Source organism: Gasterosteus aculeatus, chromosome 5, assembly GCF_964276395.1.
Source record: "Gasterosteus aculeatus chromosome 5, fGasAcu3.hap1.1, whole genome shotgun sequence".
Lineage (NCBI taxonomy): Eukaryota > Metazoa > Chordata > Actinopteri > Perciformes > Gasterosteidae > Gasterosteus > Gasterosteus aculeatus.
In genome coordinates, this window is record NC_135692.1 from 2,930,465 (window position 1) to 2,950,128 (window position 19,664).

Genomic DNA, 19,664 nt, shown 5'->3' on the forward strand with positions numbered 1-19,664 from the left:
ACGGAAAGAGGTCGACCGTTTGATCTGTTCCGACATCTACTTTTGTTGCTGCGGTTGACAGTCATTCTGATACAAATTCAGTAAATACACCGCAAGAATGTGCTACTGTTTTTTTGTTTCGCCTGACTGCATCTATGTGTTACATAACGCCAGGAACTGAACACTAAAGCATTCAGAGCTTAGTTGGGCGAACTGGAACCTGCTGACGTCGTAGCACATCCACCTCAATGCCCAAGTCCCACCCGGGCCCCGTTACCCGTCTTCAGCTTCCAAAGGACAAACAGCGTCATCACAGAACAAAGCGGTGGCTGTTAGCCGCGTCCTCCGAGCGCTCCGGTTACAGCGGAGCCGCCAGTGGACAAAGCGCCGCGCTCTGTAATGGATGATCAAAACGCTTTGCTCCGCATGTATGACGACCGATCCACTTCACTGGAGATACCTCGGCCCCGATAACGAGGCTGGACCGGAAGAGGGGAAAAATTAAAGAGAAGAGTTCTGGAATATAATCAGTGGAGGTAAAATGAAGGCCTTGTAATCTAAACCGACAGCAGACAGGGATCACGTGTGGAAATAAAAACAGACGCATTGGTTTCTTGGGGGAAAGAAAACATGTAATAATCATCCACAAGAAAACTGTAGTGTGAAGTAAAAAAAAAAAAAAAAAAAAAAACAGGGGTTCTTAATCAGTTCACTACAAAAATATATTCTAGGCTGATGCTAAACACCCAGCGTTGTGAGACACAGTACCAAAATATTTCCTTGTACGATCTAAATAGCAGCCAACCCAAGTCACAACAGGCCCACAGGTACAGACTGAGTCCCATACATACTGTATATATTAACATTTCACTACAATAGCTTAGTTACATTCCTAAATTACATCATTCATTGCTGGGATATAAAAACGGTTTACATAAAAAATAATTAAAAATCAGACCCCATAGAAAGCTGCCCTCCCCCCAATAGTACAGCACTGTGAGCTCCGCAGTAGTGACGGCGTACCTGTGGCAGGTTACAGGGTATAGAGTGGACGGGGGGGGGGGGGGGGCGGGGCATCAACCGTAATGACTGAAAACATTTTCACACCAGCACGGCTTCCATTAAACAACTTGCGTATCTTTTTTAGGCATCATTGACAACGTGAGAGTTTGAATACTATGGAAGCTCATTTAAATGTTAAAATAGCAAAGATGAGACAAGCTATTGACATACCAAGGTACAGTAAAACAAACTTTAAATTCAAACAGTTTCCTGAAATTTGTGTAAAAAAAACAATTTAGATACATTTTCTGTCATTAATTTACTTAATGACTTAGTTTTTCATGTCGAATCAAATAAAGTATTTTGATTCTACAATTCAGCCCATAATGTCATAGTACGGTCAATTAGTTGTAATATTAATCATGTTTTACTGCTAGGTTCATTTTTCCTTTTCCCGGCAGAAATGGGCTTCCACAGTATTGCTCTTATAAATTAAAAAGTAGGCACAAATCGTGTAGAATTCAAGCTATAAAATATTTTCAAACATTAATAAAATCCTCCTTCCAGCAGCGTCCACGTGGGCGGAAGAAGGCCGCTGGGACCGCACAGAGCCGGGGCCCCGTGAGAAGGCCGCTGGTGGTGAAGGCTGTGTGGAGTAGGGGGGGGGGGGCAGATGGGAGATGCTGGTTCGATCCTGTCACATGTCAAGTGGCTTCGGGGGGGTAACGGCCGCTGTGATTGATTGGGTACAGTCTTTAGGCACAAGTGGTGTCTGTTCTGTCGCCCCTCCATCCGCACAGGGAGTGAGCCATCCACTGTCTCTCCACGGTGGGGGGGGGGGGGGGGGGGGGGTCTCGTGGGAGCTTGGAGTGGGGAGGTCAGTCACTGAGGTGAGGAGGGGGGGGGGGGGGGGGGGGGCAGTAGTGGTTGCGTTGGTGAGCAGGAGGCGAGTGCAGCGCTTCATGCGTTGTCAGTTCACTCTGAGGAGACAACAGGTTCCAGAACAGTTTAAGAAGGTCGCTTCCCACAACCAGCAGGTCAGAAGTTTGCGGCGCCCCACGAGTCTCACCTCAAGTGTCAGCGGACGCCTCAAGCCACGGCGTTCTTCACATTATTCTCCAGGAACGACCTGCGGCCAACACACAGCACGTTAGTACTGCGCACACTAGTGCGGTCGGAGAGGCAGTAGCTCCCCGTACCAGCAGGGGGCGGCAGTCTTTGCATATCGATGACATCACAGTCCTGTTAATGAACGGCTTCATATTCAACCCCATGTCACTTAATAGTAGACAATGATCACAATTAGATCATTAGAAAGACATTTGTTGGTATCCTCTTTGCGTCCTGAAGCAATGAATAAATGTTTATCTAATATTTAGGCCGGATGGTGTTGTTGGTGGTGGACAGGCGGTCGCTGCCTTGGAGACTTTGGGCTACTCTGGGACCACAGCCAGTCACCCAGTAATACGTGTGGTCAGGCGTTATCAGTCAGTGATGGAGAATACTTACGTGTGATCTCCTTCCAGCGACTTCTGGATCTCCTGAAGTACTTCTGCAGGAGGACAAAAGAGGAGGGTAACTGACCAGCGTGGTCTGCACTTCACACGGGCCGCTGACATGTGACACCCTGGGCTCAGGGGCGTGTTACTCAAATCATGCATTGGGAGGAGGTCGGGTTAACAGGTGACTGCTTCAGGAAGCTGACAGACCCGTTAGGAGAAGCAGCTCATGGAACATGCGGGACAGAGTCAATCCACCAATCACAAGCCCTCCCTTCAAAAACACCCACAATGCACAGCTGTTTGTTTAGCTACTCAAGTTTCACATTGAGATCTTATTGTTTTGAACTTGAGCTTTTTTGTGTACAATTGTTTTTTCCTTAGACTCTGAAAACTGGACTTTTCCATCCCTGTTCTGAAGGTATTTACAGAGGGGTGGGTCCATTTTATCAACAGCCCAACTGTATTTATTTATGAAAACAGGAGAATTTGTGTCTTTGTTGACAGTATTTTCTGATTCATGTCAAGTTCCTTGTGTGTAAAAATAGTCACACAATGAAGAATTTTGAAACCGGATTAACGTTTTTTAAAGTTGTCTTCTGGTGACGCGTCTGAAATACAGAAAGCGAAGAGTCTTCTGCATCATTTCACTACTTGAGTTCTGTCTCCCCAGTACTCACGCTCGTCATTCAGCAAAGCATGCTCCATTACACGTCTAGCTGCACTTTCTGGAACACACAGGCAGCAGGCAGAGGACACGTCAGCACAGTCAGTGAGTGTGTGTCTGTGTGCGAGTGCTCAACATGCATGATGGAGAATGATGCTGGGCTTTTTAGCATACAGGTGCCAGGCAGACATTTTACCTGCATCCTCGCTCTCCTGTTTGGTAATTCTAGAAGGATTAAAAAAAAGGAAAGAAAAAGGTCACGGGTACTGAAAGGAACTTTTAAATCAGAGGAAAAATCCAGATGTGTTACCTGTGAGCAGATGAAGCGCCATCGAGCAGCGACCCACGTTGGGTGGAGGAGTCGGTCGGAGCCTCCACCAGACAGCGGGGCTCCACCAGGCACCGGGCAGACAGGGAGAAGCGCTCAAACTCAGAGGGAGAGATCAGGTAGAAGCCTGAGGGACGAGGAGGACACACGGACGGGTCTAAAGTCAGCCATCATAAACACACACAGCAACCAGCAGACCGGCCCAACTACCTCACACAAAAATAACCACTTCTGACTGAGAAGTGACACTTTGGTGTCATGTGCTATGGGAGAGGGGGGGGGGGGGCGCTGAGTGTCATCGTCTCATGATTCCTTGATTTAGCGGAACTGCAAAGAACTAAAGCATGCGTTTGGGAAAAGTCACAAGTATAATTAGAAATCCTGAGTTCTAGTTCACATTCTTTCCCTGACCAGAGAAGAATATTCCTGCATCGCTACAAAACACATCTGCTCTGATTGGTCAGCGTTTCTGGGTCTTCCACATCTGCACAGCAGCGGTTTGTGAGTCCCTGCTCTGGCTAGCGGCCGCTCGTGGCGCCGTACCCTGGCCGTGCTTGGTGAAGACGCAGGAAGCGATGCCGCTGACGTCCTCTCGCCGCACACAGGGGTAGTGGACCTGCATCTTGACCGTCGGCAGCGACACCACGTGGACGTCGCCCTGGTTGGTCAGGACCACCAGGCCGCTCTCGCCGTAGTCCTCCGACCGGCTGCTGCCGAACCAGGCCACGCCCACCCGCCGCACCCGGGAGCCGTCCATGGCCGTCAGCTTGAGCTTCGTCTTCGCGCTCACCTTCGGCAGGCCGAAAACCTGAAGAGGTCAGAGGTCAGAACTGAGCACTACTTAATGCCCGAGTAGTTTGACAGCTTAGACTCAAATAACAAGATTTAAGGCGTTTGCAGGTTGTTAATAACTTGATTATGTTCATCATTGACAGTTTGTAACTCGGCGATAGAGATGGTACATGATCCATGTTCAGAGAATCTTCCACTGCGGTACAAACTAAGTGAATGGTTTAATGTTACTGCGGTCAGCATATCGGGGGTGGATTGGCCCATGAGAACGTAGCAGGTGATAATGAGTGTTTCTTGTGTATGAGAGTGTGTGTGTGTATTTGTGTGTGTAATCCTGACCTTAAACTGCTCCTCAGATATGACCACAAGATGGTGTGAGCCCTGCATGTCGGGCGAGCGGGCCAGGTCATGGGCCACCTCCAGGGGCTCGGGGAGTGGAGCCCCGTGACCGTCCAGCACCAAGATGCCAACCACGGGGGCCCGGTGCATGAGCTGAATCTCCTTCGCTGGAAATAAAAGAGGAAACGTAAACGAGGGGGAAGAAGGCAAAGGGAGGGTGCAAAGCGCGAGAAAGCAGTCCACCCTAAAAACAAGCGAGGGTTTCTCACCTGGCAGTGCGGTGACCGGTTCGTCCGCTCTCCGCTCTGCGGCAGGAAGGCGGAGCATGTAAGCAAACACGCAGCCGCCGTTGGTCCCCGCCCATAGCGACGGCGTGTTATGTGAACCTGCGGGAGAATGAGGAGACGCATGAGAAACCCGGGAGGTACGCTGCATGTACGTTGTGACCATAGACTCTATATAACAAGTGGGTGTGGTCATCAAAACGCGGACTGTGGTTTCGAAGCCTTTTGAAGCCAGCATTTTGGATTACGGCCATCACCCTATTTTATTTTCTACCAATTAACTCTTTTGTGGAACCAGGTTCCACTTTCAGTCCGGGGGCAGATTCAGCTCTTTTAAAGTAAAACTTAAATCGTTCCTCTTTGATTGTGCCTATAGTTAGGGCTGGCTCAGGTTAGTCCGGACCAGCCCTTAGTTAAGCTGCTATAGGCTTAGAATGCCGGGGGAATTCTTAGGACACACAGAGCTCCTCTCTCACGCTCTCGTTCTACCATAATCCACGTTTTATTAATGCACAGAGTTTTTTGTGCTTTTGAATGTATTGTACATCTTCCACATTGTTCATTCTGTACACATGGCATCCATTGTAGTCTGTCCATCCCGGGGACGGATCCTCCTCTGACGTTCTCACTGAGGTTTCTTTCCTTTTTTCCCTCATGGAAGAGTTTTTCATGTTTTAGGGAGTTTTTCCTTTGCCGATGGTGGGTTTCGGGACAGAGGATGTCTCATGTGTACAGACTGTAAAGCCCTCTGAGGCAAATTTGTAATTATGCGATTTTGGGCAATACAAAATGAAATGAATGAAGTTAGCATATTTGGAATGCGCAGTGACCTACAGACTTATGTGGTTCTAAATGGGCCATAATTCACTAAATTAACATCATGCAGTATTGAAGACTTGAATCTAGCGAACCTTTGCAATGTTTACTGAGGGAATAAATCAAGTGAAAAGCCTTTTCAGAGAATTCTACACAACCAGAGGAGTCCCACAGTGGGGGTTTGTGCCCTGGTGGGACTCACTGTCTGCGAGGAAGGTGTCTGCGAAGTAGATCGTCCGCACGAGGCCGGTGAACGAGTCGTCTGAGGAGCGCGCCTCGATCTTCCTCTGGACCGGAGCGATCTCCATCTCTGCCAGCTCGGCCTCCAGCCGAGCGTTGGCGTCCTGGAGCTAGTTGGGGAGAAGGGGGCGATGAGGAATGGAAATGCAGGGCAGGTCACGTCCTGCCTCAGTACCAAATGCCAAATGCACCGAGCGGACCTTGGCTGCGTTGTTGACGTGATGTTTCCTTAGCGAGACCCGGCTGCGTCGGATCCTCCTGAAGGACTGTCGCAGGGACTTTTTGATGCTCTTCACTCTGGACAGAGGACCCTCCATGGCCAGCTGGTCACTGGGGTTCAAGGTGCACCTACGATTGGAAGAATACTGAGGTGACACATGCATGACCGTGATCTTTTCTGATCAACACAGATGTACAAATGAAAACCTTCATGTTGTTTGAAATGAGAGATTTGGGGGAATAGGATGTGTTTTTTCATTTTAGCCTCCTCTATGGGAAAAAGGGTTGCGCAACCGTGCTCCCCGGCAAAGACATGTAGCTGGTCTTTATGTCCCTGTCACAGAGACTGAACTGGAGCTGTGCGGCTACTTTGAACATGAAGTGGAGGTACCTCCTACCCGAGCTCTTCCTCCGTGTTTGCTTACTTGATGAGGACATTGTTCTTCTGCTGGTAGTCGTAGAGGCCGAAGCCGTGGCTGGTGCCAAAGGCCACCAGCTTCCACTCAGAGTGCAGGGTGAGGGCGGTGACCACGGCGGGGGGCTGGCACTGGACCAGAGCGAAAGGCTGGAAGCCCGGGGGGAACAGCACCGGCTCCTCTCGCACGTCCAGCTGCGTGTGGCCCTGAGCGCCGGGGAACACCACCAACATGCTGATTGGGCCGCTCCACAGGGCAGGGAGCGATGGGTGAAAGCATTGGAATGATGAAGTCGCAACAGCCGTCAGTACCTTCCAGCGGAAGCCCTCTTGGCCCTGCAGCAGATCCACGACTTTAGCCTCCACCGTCTGCTCCGCCGCCTCGTCGTTCAGCTCCAGCACCAGGATCTGGAGAGACAAGGGCGGGATTCAGAGGGACTGAGCACAGCTTGAAAGAGGGAAGTTTACAATAAACACTTATGTACCATAACGCAGAGAGTGCATCAAACTGAGCGCTCATGCTTTATGAAACCGTCAACTGAATATTTGTGTAAATCACAGTCAGTTGAGTTGATATTTGTCTCCTCGTTTGTAGAACAGTTTATTTCATGGCTTATTAACATGCTGGATTCCTCAAGTTAGACGCTGAGAATGTGGCAGCCCCTTGTTAGCCGCAGAGTCTGCAGTTATTATCTATCTTTACGTCAGCCGAAGGCCTCAGTACTTCTCAGGCAGACGGTAACTTCAGCCGCAGAGCCAAAAAGAACTATTTGGGCTCAGAGAAGCGGGATTGCGGCGCGGATGGCGGCTGACTTGGCTCGTCCACCCCGCGGTTCCCGCAGCGGGAGGAGTGAGCGGAAGGGTAATCAGCGACGTCATCCTTGGAGTCCACCATTCCATCCCTGAGCACGTCTGAGTCATAGTACGGCGACAACAATGTTCTCACGACTAATGGAAATCATGGTTAACTGATGGTTTGTCCCTTTCGACCTATATGCATGCATCTTTAGGACACTCATCTCACCTGTCCAGCTGTGCCAGCTACAGTCAGGTAACCGCTGTATTTACAAAGATGGATCTTCTGCACGCCGAGCCGTGGGTCGTCACTGTAGGGGTCGAAACAGCCTACCTGGAAAAAAAAGAAAAGAAACATGTAATTACATTACATGTCATTTAGCGGACGCTTCTATCCAAAGCGACTTCTAATAAGTGCATGCGTGATAAAATAATAATAATAATAATAATGCCCACGTCAGCGTCATGATCCGAGTTCAAGCTGTTACTATGAGTCAAGCTATGATCTAAGACCTTTCGTTACAAGTCCCTGTGATGACATCATCAGGGTGAAGGCACTGCGTGCTTCTGCAACTGCGGCGTGTCGATGGACTCGTTTCAATTCTTGGTTCTAAAAGGGCTGCGCGTGTTGCAGAGCAATTCACCGCCAGCAAGAGGAGAGATTTTTTGTTGAAGGCGACCAAGAGAATGCGTTTATTTGCTCTGACGTTTGTGCAGATCTCCCTCCATGAATCGGAGGCCTTCTGCGCGCCCTTATAGGCCGCCGATGTTTCCAACAAACAAAAGCTCTTCAATCTGATTCATTCTCTCAAAATCTTCCTTTTAAAAATAGCGGTAGTGGTCGTGTAAAACCCTCCATTGAACTCCACAGATGTTTTGGTGCACACTTAACTGACAAATAACACTTTTACTAGCGTTTATTTATGCTTTAAACCAACCCATACTGTGAGGAAGCACACTTTTAAGTCTACGCTCATAAAGATGAATAATCTTTCCACGTCAACACAGTTCATTATTGACCTTAAAACTGTAGTTTAAAGCTTCTTCACCAGCAGGTAGTGCTCGTCACACACACACACACACACACACACACCTTTCTGAAGGGGGGCCACTCTCCTTCGGTGCCTTGGTTCATGTTGTCATTGGGGTCGGCGTCTGTGTGGAACACTCCAGCGGTGCTCAGCTTATACGAGGGATACAGACAGACCCCGGATGCGTCCCAGAAGCGCACCGTCCCATCCTCATGCCTACACACACGCGCACACACACAGAGGATATTTGTTTGAAATATTTCTGGGAAATGTGTCACAGAGACCAATAGATAGAGTTGAGAACGGACCCGGTGAGCAGCAGGTCTCTCTGAGGAGGGTCTGGGCCCAGGTTCTGTCCTCCCGTTATTGGCCATGGCTGCAAAGAGAGAGGGGAAATGAAAAGTTTAACAATAATACCAACCTAACGTCATCCTGTCCAACCAGAGCTGAAGGAATGTGTCCGCATTCGGGACGCAGCATACCATACATGATGAACAGCTCTGAACACACAGTTATTCTACGTTCCCACAGACGCTGCCACACTCTGCTCGCTCTTTTATGGTTTTCCATCATTACCAGGTACTATTTCTTTAGAACCACTTCTAAAAGGCAGCCTAGTAGTACTCTGGATTGATCAGCTGCATATATTTTTTGGACAAAAATGTACTTTTGGTAGATCGCTTAACTGAGCGCATGTTGTGCATTTTATGTGACGACATCACTGTGATCCCACAGGAAACAAAGTACATTAAATTCACCCTGCAATGCTTTTTGATTATTAGATGGAGACATTTGAAAAGGGGGTGTGGCTCTAGTTTGCAGTATGCAAGACGTGAGACGTGATCTGATGTTCTGCAGATTCACGCAGCACAGAAGTGAGCAGCGCTGAGAATCATCAAGTCCTTTGATCTGCACCCATGTCATTCTCCAACCAGTTGCTTTGTTCAAAATCGAATAAGTGGGAAAGATAGACTTTATTGAGACGATGGTAAATAACTCATCTCTAGCTTGATTAACTGGAGGAAAAACGTAACATCACATAAGTAGTAAGTAAGTAATCACAGTCTAGGGTTTGAACAATTAATGCTTATAGGGGACAACATTTTATTGAAACATGAGACAAAAGCATGATGTGACATGACAAAAGCAGTGAGAAATAATAGTAACGGGAAATGCAAAGGGAAGGCAAATAAACTAATAAAAATGACAAAAATCAATTTTCTTAGATATAATCCAAGATCCACATTTCATATTTCCAGAGGTAACATCTGCTCAGCGCTTACCTTTTTGGAGTAGTGCGTGCTCTGCATGTTCCCCGCGGCGAGGACGCGCTCCCACAGCTTGAGGGGGATGGCGGAGACGTGGTGCGAGCAGGTGATGGCGGAGCTGTGGAGGGGAACCAGGTACGGCGTCTGGATGACCGGCCAGCCCTCCGTCTGCAGGTCGATCACTACCAGCTCCTCCTCCACCAGGACCACCAGCGCACTGGGGTCCCCTGCAGTCCAGACCGGAGCAGAAGAGAGATGTAGCGTTCATTTGCAGTGTATGAGCATACATACGTGTGTGTGTGTGTGTGTGTGTGTGTGTGTGTTGCTTGCCTGTGTGCTGTGGTCCACCCCTGATGGCGAAGAAGTCGATGATCCTGGAGGTGAAGTCCAGAGCCACGTGTGTCTTCCCGTGGATCACTGTGATGCAGTGTCTGTCCCCGTAGCTGGCCCGGGGCATACCACCGCTGAACAGCAGGAACGGAGGCCTAGTGCGCGCACACGCACACACACACACACGCACACACACACACAGTTTGCACAGAGATTAATGTGTAACAATAGGTTGTGTAAAATCTGGGAAACAAAGTTAAACATTAGCAGGTTACCCTTTCACTGAGTAAATGACTGAAGGACTCACCCTTCTTCTGTAGATAACTGAACTATTTTCGAAATGGCCTTACAGGGGAAATGTCCTGCAGGGATAAAAGACGAGTCATCGTCAGGCTCCAGAAGCGAAACGTAAAAAGCCAGTTAGGATTAAAGAATGCGCAGTCCTCACCATAAGGAATGTCGGATTTCACATCTTCCTCGTCCACATCCTTGCTGCCCATTGTCCATCTACAGTAACTGCCATCATTGTGCGAACTGAGAAGGTAGCCTCCGTCCTCGGTCCACCACACGCTCTCCAGTTGCTACGGATACATTGAGAAGACCACAAAGGATTAGGGTTTATTCTGCACAGGTGTCCGGGCCTTGCATTGGGCTGCAGGGCACCTACCTGTGTGCCGGGGATGTGCTGGATGGCGCGCTGTTTCTTCAGATCCCATACGACCATGAGACCTCGTCCGTAGCCAATGACGACCTGGCTGGGGTTCACCGGGTTCTCCTGCAGCGCCTCCACGTGTTCCAGATTCCTGCGGCAGGTGTAGTTGTCCGGCACACTGGAGGAGACGGATCAACATCCAGGTATTATGGACCTGTGGACACTGAGGGGCAGTGAACCGCAGCGACTACAGGGCGTCACAACGTAACACGAGGGGAGCATCTTCAGAGGAGAGGTGTGCTGCTGTGGAAAGAGCAGCAACCAAACCTGTTCTACACACGTGTGCGCAATATTTACAATAATTCCTTTTCAATCAAAAGCTCATTCTAGCCATTAAGTGTCGCCCCAGCAAGGGGGGGACATGTAAAGTCGTCCAGAGATCGATGCGCACAGGGGAGTTCGGTCCCAATGGGCACAAACGGACACGTGCTCACAAATGGATTAAGTCCTGAATGTCATTATTTATAAGAAAATGTTGTTTTGTTGTATATAACAAGCTAAATACAGTTAATTTCCGTGTAACTCCTTGGAAAGTTTGAATAATCCCAGTATTTTGCAACCCTCCACACTAATAGCTGCCGCGCAGAGCGGGGCCATTATTATTTCCACGTTCACTTCTAGTGGTGGAGTTATTGCTCATCTGTTTGACCACTGCAGCATAACACAAAACCATGAGCCGACTTGTTGAGCGGCTGCAAGTCGAATGTTTACTTTTCAGTTGGTCTTGTGGTTGCATGGGACATTTACTTATCCCATTGACAAAATAAAATCCCTTTCCGGGTCCCAGGTGGGTTTTGTACTTGGCCTAATACACATGCTTTGCAGATTAGACGGAGCAGAAACATCACGCGTGGGATCAGAGCTCCACATGACACACGTGCTCGTTGCCCACCTGCTGGCCACTTGGTCCAGGCTGATGTTCCTCTCTTCCAGCTCTCTGAACCCGGGGACTTCCACTATGAAGACGTGGCCTCCTTCTGTCCCCAGCAGCAGCAGCTCACCCGAGGAGTGAGCAAGCACCGCCGTCACCCTGGTCACACTGGGAGGGGCTCTAAGAGGAGGAGGGGGGGGGGGATGTCGGTTGGCGTTTAGGTTGTAGCTAATCGTACAGTTATCATCTGGTCTGCAAATGTATTTATTACTTTAACAATTTAGTTATAATCACTCACAGCACAAGGTTTTATTTTAATTTGTTTTAGTCCAAAACTATTCTGTTTATGATATAAAAAAAACCAATGCATGAAGCCGTCACGTTAAGAAGCTGCATCAGGATATTAGTTTGAGATGTACGCTCCAAAAATGTGTGAAGAATTCATCACACTGGGTCTGTATGGAGTGCCTTTTGGACCAAAACCATTCCAAGAATTGGTGTGGGATCAGTAAGCTCCACCCTGATACCCGCGGAGCCATCGGGAGGAACCACCTCAGGGCGAGGATCATTCGGGGGGCACAAAGTACGCAGCCAGCAACCTGACTGGAGCCAATATCCTCCTGATGTTTTATTAAAAACTACCACAATGGGAAAATAAAAGAAAGGGGGCCGAGGGTTCTGTAGGTCGGTGCGAGTGTGCGAGTTACCCAGGTGGTCCAGTGAGAGTGAAGCGTCCGATCTCCAGAAGTTCAGACAGTCCCGTGTGAGCTTTTAAAGTCCACATGTGCAGACTGTTGTCATCCAGCAGGGTCACCAGTTCCACCTGATCATGGGCTACAATAAGTACGGTCCAAAAAGCTCTTCAACAAAAGGCGGTTACACGGTCAAGCAGAGAATACTGCAAGGCTGGCTACATTCAAGCTACTGGGAGGAACTTTTCATCCAAACAAAACAGCAATGTCTCCCAGGACCAGACTGTCCTCCTGCAGCGGGTCCGACTGTCCTCTGATGGTCCCGCTTATTAATGTCGGTCGTACGGAGGCAGCGTTCCAGAACTGGTCGAAAGTTCCTCACAGTGCCTTTAAGAAGCAGAAGAGCTCCCGTCTAGTGTGTTTGACCGTACCTGTTGGGGGAGGAAGTGCACCTGGGTCACGGCAGCATTCTCGTCATGTAGACCCATGAACTCCACACCCGGAGCTCCATATCTGACCGCTGGTCAAGGCCACACTCGCTATGATCAAAGGATGGTGTCAAAAAAATAAGTGCACTCATTTAACCCCGTCTGGCCAGTCACACCGTGTGAAAAGCTTCTTCATTTATATCTCGACTTGAACGGCGCTGAAGCGCTTACGGTGCTCGATGGAATCTGTGTCTAACTGAAGCTCATCAAAGGTGCCTCTTTTCATCAGGCCCATGTGAACGAGGGGTTAGAATGAGAAATTAAACTAATTAAAATCCTGGGCGCAGTATTGGTCCAAACCCCCTCCCAGCAGCAGGTTTTTTCCCCTCATACAACCCGTGTGTGCTGAAGGCTTTGTTGAGACAGTGTTCAGTGGTGACGTGTTGAGGGAATCAACACGTCACCCAATGATTCGTGTGCTGTGTGTCAAACAACAGTGGCTCCTGTTGTTTGACACAGTCTGAAGCATCCGCCGCTTCAGAACCGTAACAATCATTCAACGATTTCATCTGTGCCCTGTGGAACCTTGTATGGAGGGACAGTCTGCTGCATTGTGGGAAACGGCCCGGCCGGAGAGGGCATCAGAACCGCTGCGTCTCTGCCTGCGTGACAATGGGCAGAGGGAACCGACTGGCTCCGCTGCACCATCAATGAGTGGAGCGGTAAGATGGGGGGGGGGGGGGGGCGCCGCGGCCACACCGACCCCGCCGGGGGTGGGCGCAGCGTGGGAAAAAGCTAAAGCCCCCCCAACTAGTGACCCATGTGACCGCACACCAGGATTTAGCAGTGCCAAAGCAGTTTATTACGCCACAAACCTGCGTCAAGTTCAAACCCGACAGATTCTCACACACACACACACACACACACACACGCAGTCGGATACAGTTTGATGGCCCCGGATCGGGTGCCGATGGCCAGCAGCTGCAGGGAGGGACTGTAGCCCAGAGCGCTGGGCTGGTGGGGGAATCCGTGCTCCACCGTCTGAAGAGGGGCGAGAGCAGACGGGGGGGGGGGGTTAGGGTTATGGAGGGACAGGGTTGTATACATTTACCTCATAACCTTCAGAAGCAGCCATCATACTTTAAGACTGTCCTCATCCCTTCAGGTGGAGATGAACAATAAAATTCACCAAGTGACCAAACTACGGTTTATAAACAGATCCAGTCATGTTTAATCTCATACTGCCTCATTGACTCGTGGATGATCTATATCCTACGTTCTGCTTTTTAAATAAACATAAACGTCTGGGAAATGATGCATGTGGGGCGAGCTGCAACTGGCCTTTTTTGTGGTTTCGCACAACGGAGGACTTCTCTCTTTCTAAACGGGCTGCAGAGCAGATACACATTGAAGGGTTTGGGATGTTTGTTCTCCGTTTTTGTAGCATATTCTTCTGTGACTCATCATTCAAACACACGCGTTTAGAAAGCAGGAAATGAGCTTTGTGTTTATTTAGCAGGTGGACACACTAAAGGACAAAACTGTAGCTTGACAAGCCATCGATAACATCAGGTAACATTTGGCAAATTCCATTTGGACGCTGATAAGGCTGCAGCTCCGGGGTGCAAAGGGATGGTAATAATTAACCCCGGACCACCAAGAAGACTTGTGACTAATTAATGCTGTAATTCTTCGGATAGCCAGCGGAAGCAGAAAGACATAAAAAGAAAGAACAGCACAACGTCGGTTAGGTTCCTACGGGTTGAAGGCTCTGAGTTTGGGATTGGCCCTTAAATCCTCAGTGGGGGCCCTTCTGGCTGTTGAGCTGCCTTGCTTAGCGATGCTGTACATCGAGTCAGTGTTCTTAGTACTTGCCTTGTTGAACTGGAAGAGCTCCTGTTTGAGTCGTTCCCTCTGGGACTCCTGGCCATGTCGCCTGAACCTCTTCATCCTGTCTCAGCACCAGCGGGGGGCCGGAGGGGCCTGAGGGGCCCACTGACGCACGCTGCAGGGCGGAAAGAGGTGGTGAGGGTCGTCCTAGTTAAATCTAGACACAGACAGTAAAACTAGAAGAGGAGGCCAGATGTGGGGAATACGGTCCTCTGCATGAATGACACAAAAAAAAACATTGCTGCTGAAAACATAGTTGCACTTAAACCTACAACCAAGCCGTTCTCCACTGGGACACGCTGTAAACTATGAACGACGTGCCCATCGCATTTCTTACTGAATGTTAGAAGGTACCGACTGTTGGTAAAACTTTATTTCACACTGTGATAGTTACAGTTAAACCGCTGTTAATGTGTGATTCTGAACAGATCATAAATCAACGGTCTGTCACACCAGAAGAGGGAGCTTAAAGCCATAAACCGTCCTGACAGCAAACAAACAGCAGTAATGGTTCCCTCGCGTGTGAAACGTCAAAGCCCCACCAGCAGGATGGGAACGCTAATAAATAGTCAGAGGCGACGCGCCATGTGAGGGTCCTCCCTCTGCAGCCCACAGACGTCCTAATCCCCCCCCCGGTTTCTCTGCCATCACATTAATTGCAGCTTTTAAAGTAAGTGCAAGACATTAGAGCACAAATTGCCCGTCATTAAAGGCAGCCGGGTGTTATTCCTGCGCCAGCTACTCATCAGAAGGCCAACGTCACAATTAAGTCTCTCGCGCTCGCAAATATATCGATTTACTTTTTACTTCACTTCATTGGCTTAGCCAAACGCAAAATGTCCACTTCATATATAAAGCCTAAGAAACCACACGAGGATGAATTTTGCTATTAGTGACACTTCATGGGCGACTGTCTCAGGGTGGTTATTCAATCAGAGGATGGACCAGTGACCGTGCTGTGACTGTTACTATTGATTGGAAGGTGGCGCCGTGTGGATGAAGACATGTAGAGCTAAAGCACTTTGATTTATTCAATCCTTTCCTTCAGCAACACATCGAGGCATCAATTCACTGGATGTTGTGGTTTTGAGTAGTGGCTTTATTTATTGAGGCTTCGCAGGCCGAACCAAGACTTTAAATACATCAGCCCCTTTAATGCTGACAAAAGGGCCACACGCTGATTTAGTTCCCCACTCCTTGAAAAGCTTGGCTTCTTTTGTTAAATTAAAAGGGTTTGTGTAGTAAAATGTGATAAACAGCTCCACACCAGATCAGCTGCTTAATAATAAATGGGCTTAATTCCAAAATAACTCACGTATTAGTATTTTTATCTGACCAATTTTACTTTGGTTTTTAAAGTGTGTGTTGTATCACCCCACTGGTGACACACATTATCTTAAAAAATAAAAATATATACACACACACTTATATAGTTAAAATAAAACGATGATTTATTTGGTCCCACTGAAGCTTGTCTTGTTTTTCTACGGTCTTTCATGGTTCAGCTTCAGCATTCACACTGATTTGCATTGAATAGACTGGATATGGTTGTTCCTGTGAGGATTGTGGCTGTTACTGTGACCTGCTAGTTTCAGGTTAATCAGAAGAACAATGGTGGGTCAGAAGAGACCCTCAGACCCAGAGGAGCCGGTTTCAGCAGAGAGCACAGTGCCGGGGTCCAACGCTCCGATACGGACCGCCAGGAATTCGACTTGCCAGCGCGGGAGTAATGAGCTGGGGTTGAAAAAAACAAAAAAAAAACGGCAAACGCCGCGTCTGTCATCGCGTTGTTTGATCTGCGGTGAGCTCATCCCTCAACAGGAAGAGGTGACGCACTGCATTTACCTCTGCAAATTAAACACACAAGTCACATTCAGGCAGCTCAGTCTGCTTTGAATGAGTCGCCTTCGCTGCTCAATAATCTCACATGTCCTGTCAGATTGGTTATCTGTGGTTCCCCTCAGTTCAGGGATGTCAAATTCCCAGCATTTCAACAGAGCCAGCGACGTTGAGAAGGGAGTCAAAGTGAAAGGGAATGAAATGTGCATAAACATGCCTGGACACGACAATAACAACCGCAAGGAGGCATGAAACCGAGTCTGTCAATGGAATAGCGAGCATCGCGCCGACGGAGAAACCGGGAAATGTCTGGCAATCCTTAACATTCTTCTTACGGACTGCAAGCGGCAGCTGTGCAGGAATTTGCTGCACGACGAAAACAAATAATAGTAATTATAACAAGTGCAAAGATGTGCAATAACAATAACAGTCAACATATAGACACCACAACGCAGCTATGGAACACACACCTGTGTGATCAGGGACTGGAACCACTGAGCCACTCGGTGGGGGTAATGGAAGAAGAGCACTGTTGAGTCAGCATCGGCTGGTGTGCGGGGGACTCTGGTCTCATTTAAAGTCAGTTGGGTGGGAGGGGGCGGGCTGCGTGAGCAGATTGAAACGACACTAGGAAAAGTGCTTCCCTGTGCGTGTGTGTGTATGTGGGGGGGGGGGCAGAAGAATGCGGCAGACAAGCCGGGGTAGGAGGACGTTACAGGGGACGCTTCCTTCCACTGTCCCCAACAAAGCAGATAGAAGATGTTGTCAGCGTTGGGCGCGGCTGGTAGGATATTCTATCACTGCCGCCTTCCTGTAATCAGAACCAGGGACGCGTGTGTGTGTGTGTGTGTGGATAACCGTGATTCACTCATTGACAGGGACTTAACATACAGAGGAATTAGGGGGGAAACAAATCATTTGGTGACAAATAGAATTTGCTTGCAGACACATTGAACCCACGAGAACAAATCTAAGTAACATCTTCCATCAGATCGTTTACTCAACCGTTGGGGCCAAATCACATTCTCACAATGAGTTATGTCCTGGAATAGATTATTAACCCTTTATTTGTCCCATTGACACTAAACATCGTTTTCATGAGCCCTGCCGTAAAGAGACCCTTCTGCAGCATTGCTTCTTCCTGTGCCGTCCCATTAGCAAGCCAAAGAAAAACTGGATTATTTTCCTGCCAGATACCGGAGGTGAAAGAACGATTCGGTTTCAGCGTTCCAAACACGGAGTGACTGTCTTCCTCCAAGCGCAAACAAAACCAGGGACGAGTCTTTGGCCGCGCTGTCCCCGGTTTGTGAGGGTGGAGCAGTTAAATGTATTTTCTGTTTCTAAAAGGTTACTGTGCATGTACATTCACACAACCAGAAGAAAACTAAAACACTTTCATGCTTTTGCCCCCCCCATACTCCTCAATAACCCCCCCGCCCCGCCCTGATTTGGGAGCGGCAATTCATGCGGCCTCCACAATAGCTGCAGGTGGACTTTACCATGCAGGTGTAATAGCTACCGAGAACAAAGCCTCTCTGTGCCCATGCAGGTGGAGTTGCAAGGACACAGTTGTTGTCCTTCAAGCTGTATCCTGTCCAGACTGTGGGACTTTTTGTTAAAAGTTAGCTCGACACTAGCATTTAAAGAGGCAGGAGCACTGGGTCTGAACGCACGCAGCGCATTGGCTGAGCGCGCAGGTGACACAAGAGGCCTCGAACGCACCACACTTCACTCCAACAAATGAGCGCAGGTCAGTGAGAGTTGGGACTGGACCCGATGCGAGCAAACGCGGTGTTTACACTTCATAGTGGAGTTGTTGTGGATTGAACCGAAACTAGCCGAACCGGTGGAACGCTTCTCGCTCGGTCCCACGCTCTCTCTCCCTCTCTCGCTCACACACGCGCACACACACGCGCGCGCACAGATTACTCACGCTTGAAACCAGACCGTTGACTCAAAGGGCGCTTGCTGACATACCTGCTGGGGAGACACGCCTTTGCGGAGCGTCTACGTTTCCGTAATTATGCAACGTGCATCTCCCAGCTACCGCTCACCTGCAGCCGCGGGAGACGCCTGCGTACACCTTGCAGCCCGTAAACCGCTGAGACACAAACCGCCGGCGTCAGGTCGCCATGGTTGCTGGAGGTTTAGTTAGTAAGTCCGGCGATCGTTTGCGAACCGGAATAAGAGATTGGATGATAAATGCACCCTCAACGAGCTGCACACAAGAAAATGCCCATTCAATGTATCGTTGTAGACAGATCCACTTGTCCATAAAACACGACAGGTGAGATTTAAGTCACTCAGTCAATGCGACACATGGAAGAAACACATCAAGCAAACTTAAGTGTCACGGTGCTTTATGACCCTCCACGTAACTTACGTGTGCGAGACAGTGACGTTAGGCACCGTCAACTTAAACCAAATGCCTAAAAGTGTAACATGCAATATGACCAAAGTTGCGTGGCCCAATCCAAGTCCTCAAAAGGCGAGCGTGTCACCACACACGGCGCTGGCGTTAAGCCGTTTGGAGTACGTGTGGGGAGGAAGGAGTTAGCCCGCTAGCCACTCGGCAAACGGGGATCACGTCTTGCTAACCTAGCGACCCGAGTTAGCTCGAGCAGGAGCCGTTCAGGCGCTGGACAGAAACAACCAAGTCGTCCGCGAGAGTTCAACCGTCGGCGTACTGACACTGACGCAAACACCTGTTGGCGCGAGCTCCCGACTCACCTGGTTGAGAACAGCCGTGGCTCGGCGGATGTCCTCGGTTGAGACGCTGGAGAAGATTCCACCCGGCCAGCGTCGGCTGCTTAAACTTGGCTAAAGCTCTATCCTCAAAGTAGTGGGAAAAAATGTTACCGCACCACAAGCGAGCAATGTTAATCCCAGAAACCAAGCGACACTGTATTTCCCGAGGAAATATCGAGATTTAGCTCCAGTTAAAGCAGTAAAACGGGGACAGGCGCTCTGTCCTCCTCCTCTGTCGCGGTGGTAACGTCTGTTTCCTGCTAGGCTAAACTTCACTGTTCGGCTAACTCCTCCCCGGTGATGCGTTCAAGTGCACACCGTTAATCCGCCACCCAGAGATCCCACCCCGCCCACTCTGACCCGCTTCCGCATCGGCTCGGAGCAGTTTTTCCAATGTTTTTCTTGCGAAGGCCTTCTTTCGTCATCTTTCTTGATGCTGTACATGTTCGTACCAAAATGGCTATTAACTGAATTACCTTC

At 49.1% G+C, this 19,664-nt stretch overlaps 1 protein-coding gene across 2 annotated transcripts; it reads right to left on the reverse strand.

Annotated features, from left to right (window-relative positions):
• Positions 1 to 589: 589 nt before the first annotated feature.
• llgl2 (LLGL scribble cell polarity complex component 2) lies at positions 590 to 19,570 on the reverse strand. Of its 2 annotated transcripts, XM_040176955.2 has the most exons (27): positions 19,167 to 19,570; positions 14,583 to 14,712; positions 13,651 to 13,748; positions 12,711 to 12,792; positions 12,295 to 12,410; positions 11,609 to 11,767; positions 10,672 to 10,834; positions 10,453 to 10,585; positions 10,312 to 10,366; positions 10,005 to 10,159; positions 9,690 to 9,901; positions 8,715 to 8,782; positions 8,469 to 8,622; positions 7,605 to 7,709; positions 6,893 to 6,988; positions 6,591 to 6,787; positions 6,147 to 6,294; positions 5,909 to 6,056; positions 4,876 to 4,992; positions 4,607 to 4,773; positions 4,019 to 4,283; positions 3,458 to 3,602; positions 3,344 to 3,372; positions 3,161 to 3,208; positions 2,491 to 2,533; positions 2,051 to 2,110; positions 590 to 1,961 (listed from the first exon to the last, which is right to left on the reverse strand). In XM_040176955.2, the coding sequence occupies exons 2-26, from the start codon at positions 14,655 to 14,657 to the stop codon at positions 2,071 to 2,073; spliced, it is 3,018 nt and encodes a 1,005-aa protein (XP_040032889.2). In that variant the 5' UTR covers positions 14,658 to 14,712; positions 19,167 to 19,570; the 3' UTR covers positions 590 to 1,961; positions 2,051 to 2,070. The 2 variants fall into 2 exon arrangements, with proteins under 2 accessions (XP_040032889.2, XP_077959346.1); XM_078103220.1 differs by lacking the exon at positions 3,161 to 3,208.
• Positions 19,571 to 19,664: the final 94 nt, after the last annotated feature.

What these genes read in the sequence shown, in the direction of transcription:
- llgl2 (XM_040176955.2), bottom strand. Translation starts at nt 14,657, where the DNA reads ATGAAGAGGTTCAGGCGACATGGCCAGGAGTCCCAGAGGGAACGACTC. An exon ending in AGCTCTTCCAGTTCAACAAG is followed by an intron (nt 13,749 to 14,582) that starts GCAAGTACTAAG and finishes GCCCCTCTTCAG; the next exon opens with ACGGTGGAGCACGGATTCCC. An exon ending in AGCACATCCCCGGCACACAG is followed by an intron (nt 10,586 to 10,671) that starts GTAGGTGCCCTG and finishes ATGTATCCGTAG; the next exon opens with CAACTGGAGAGCGTGTGGTG.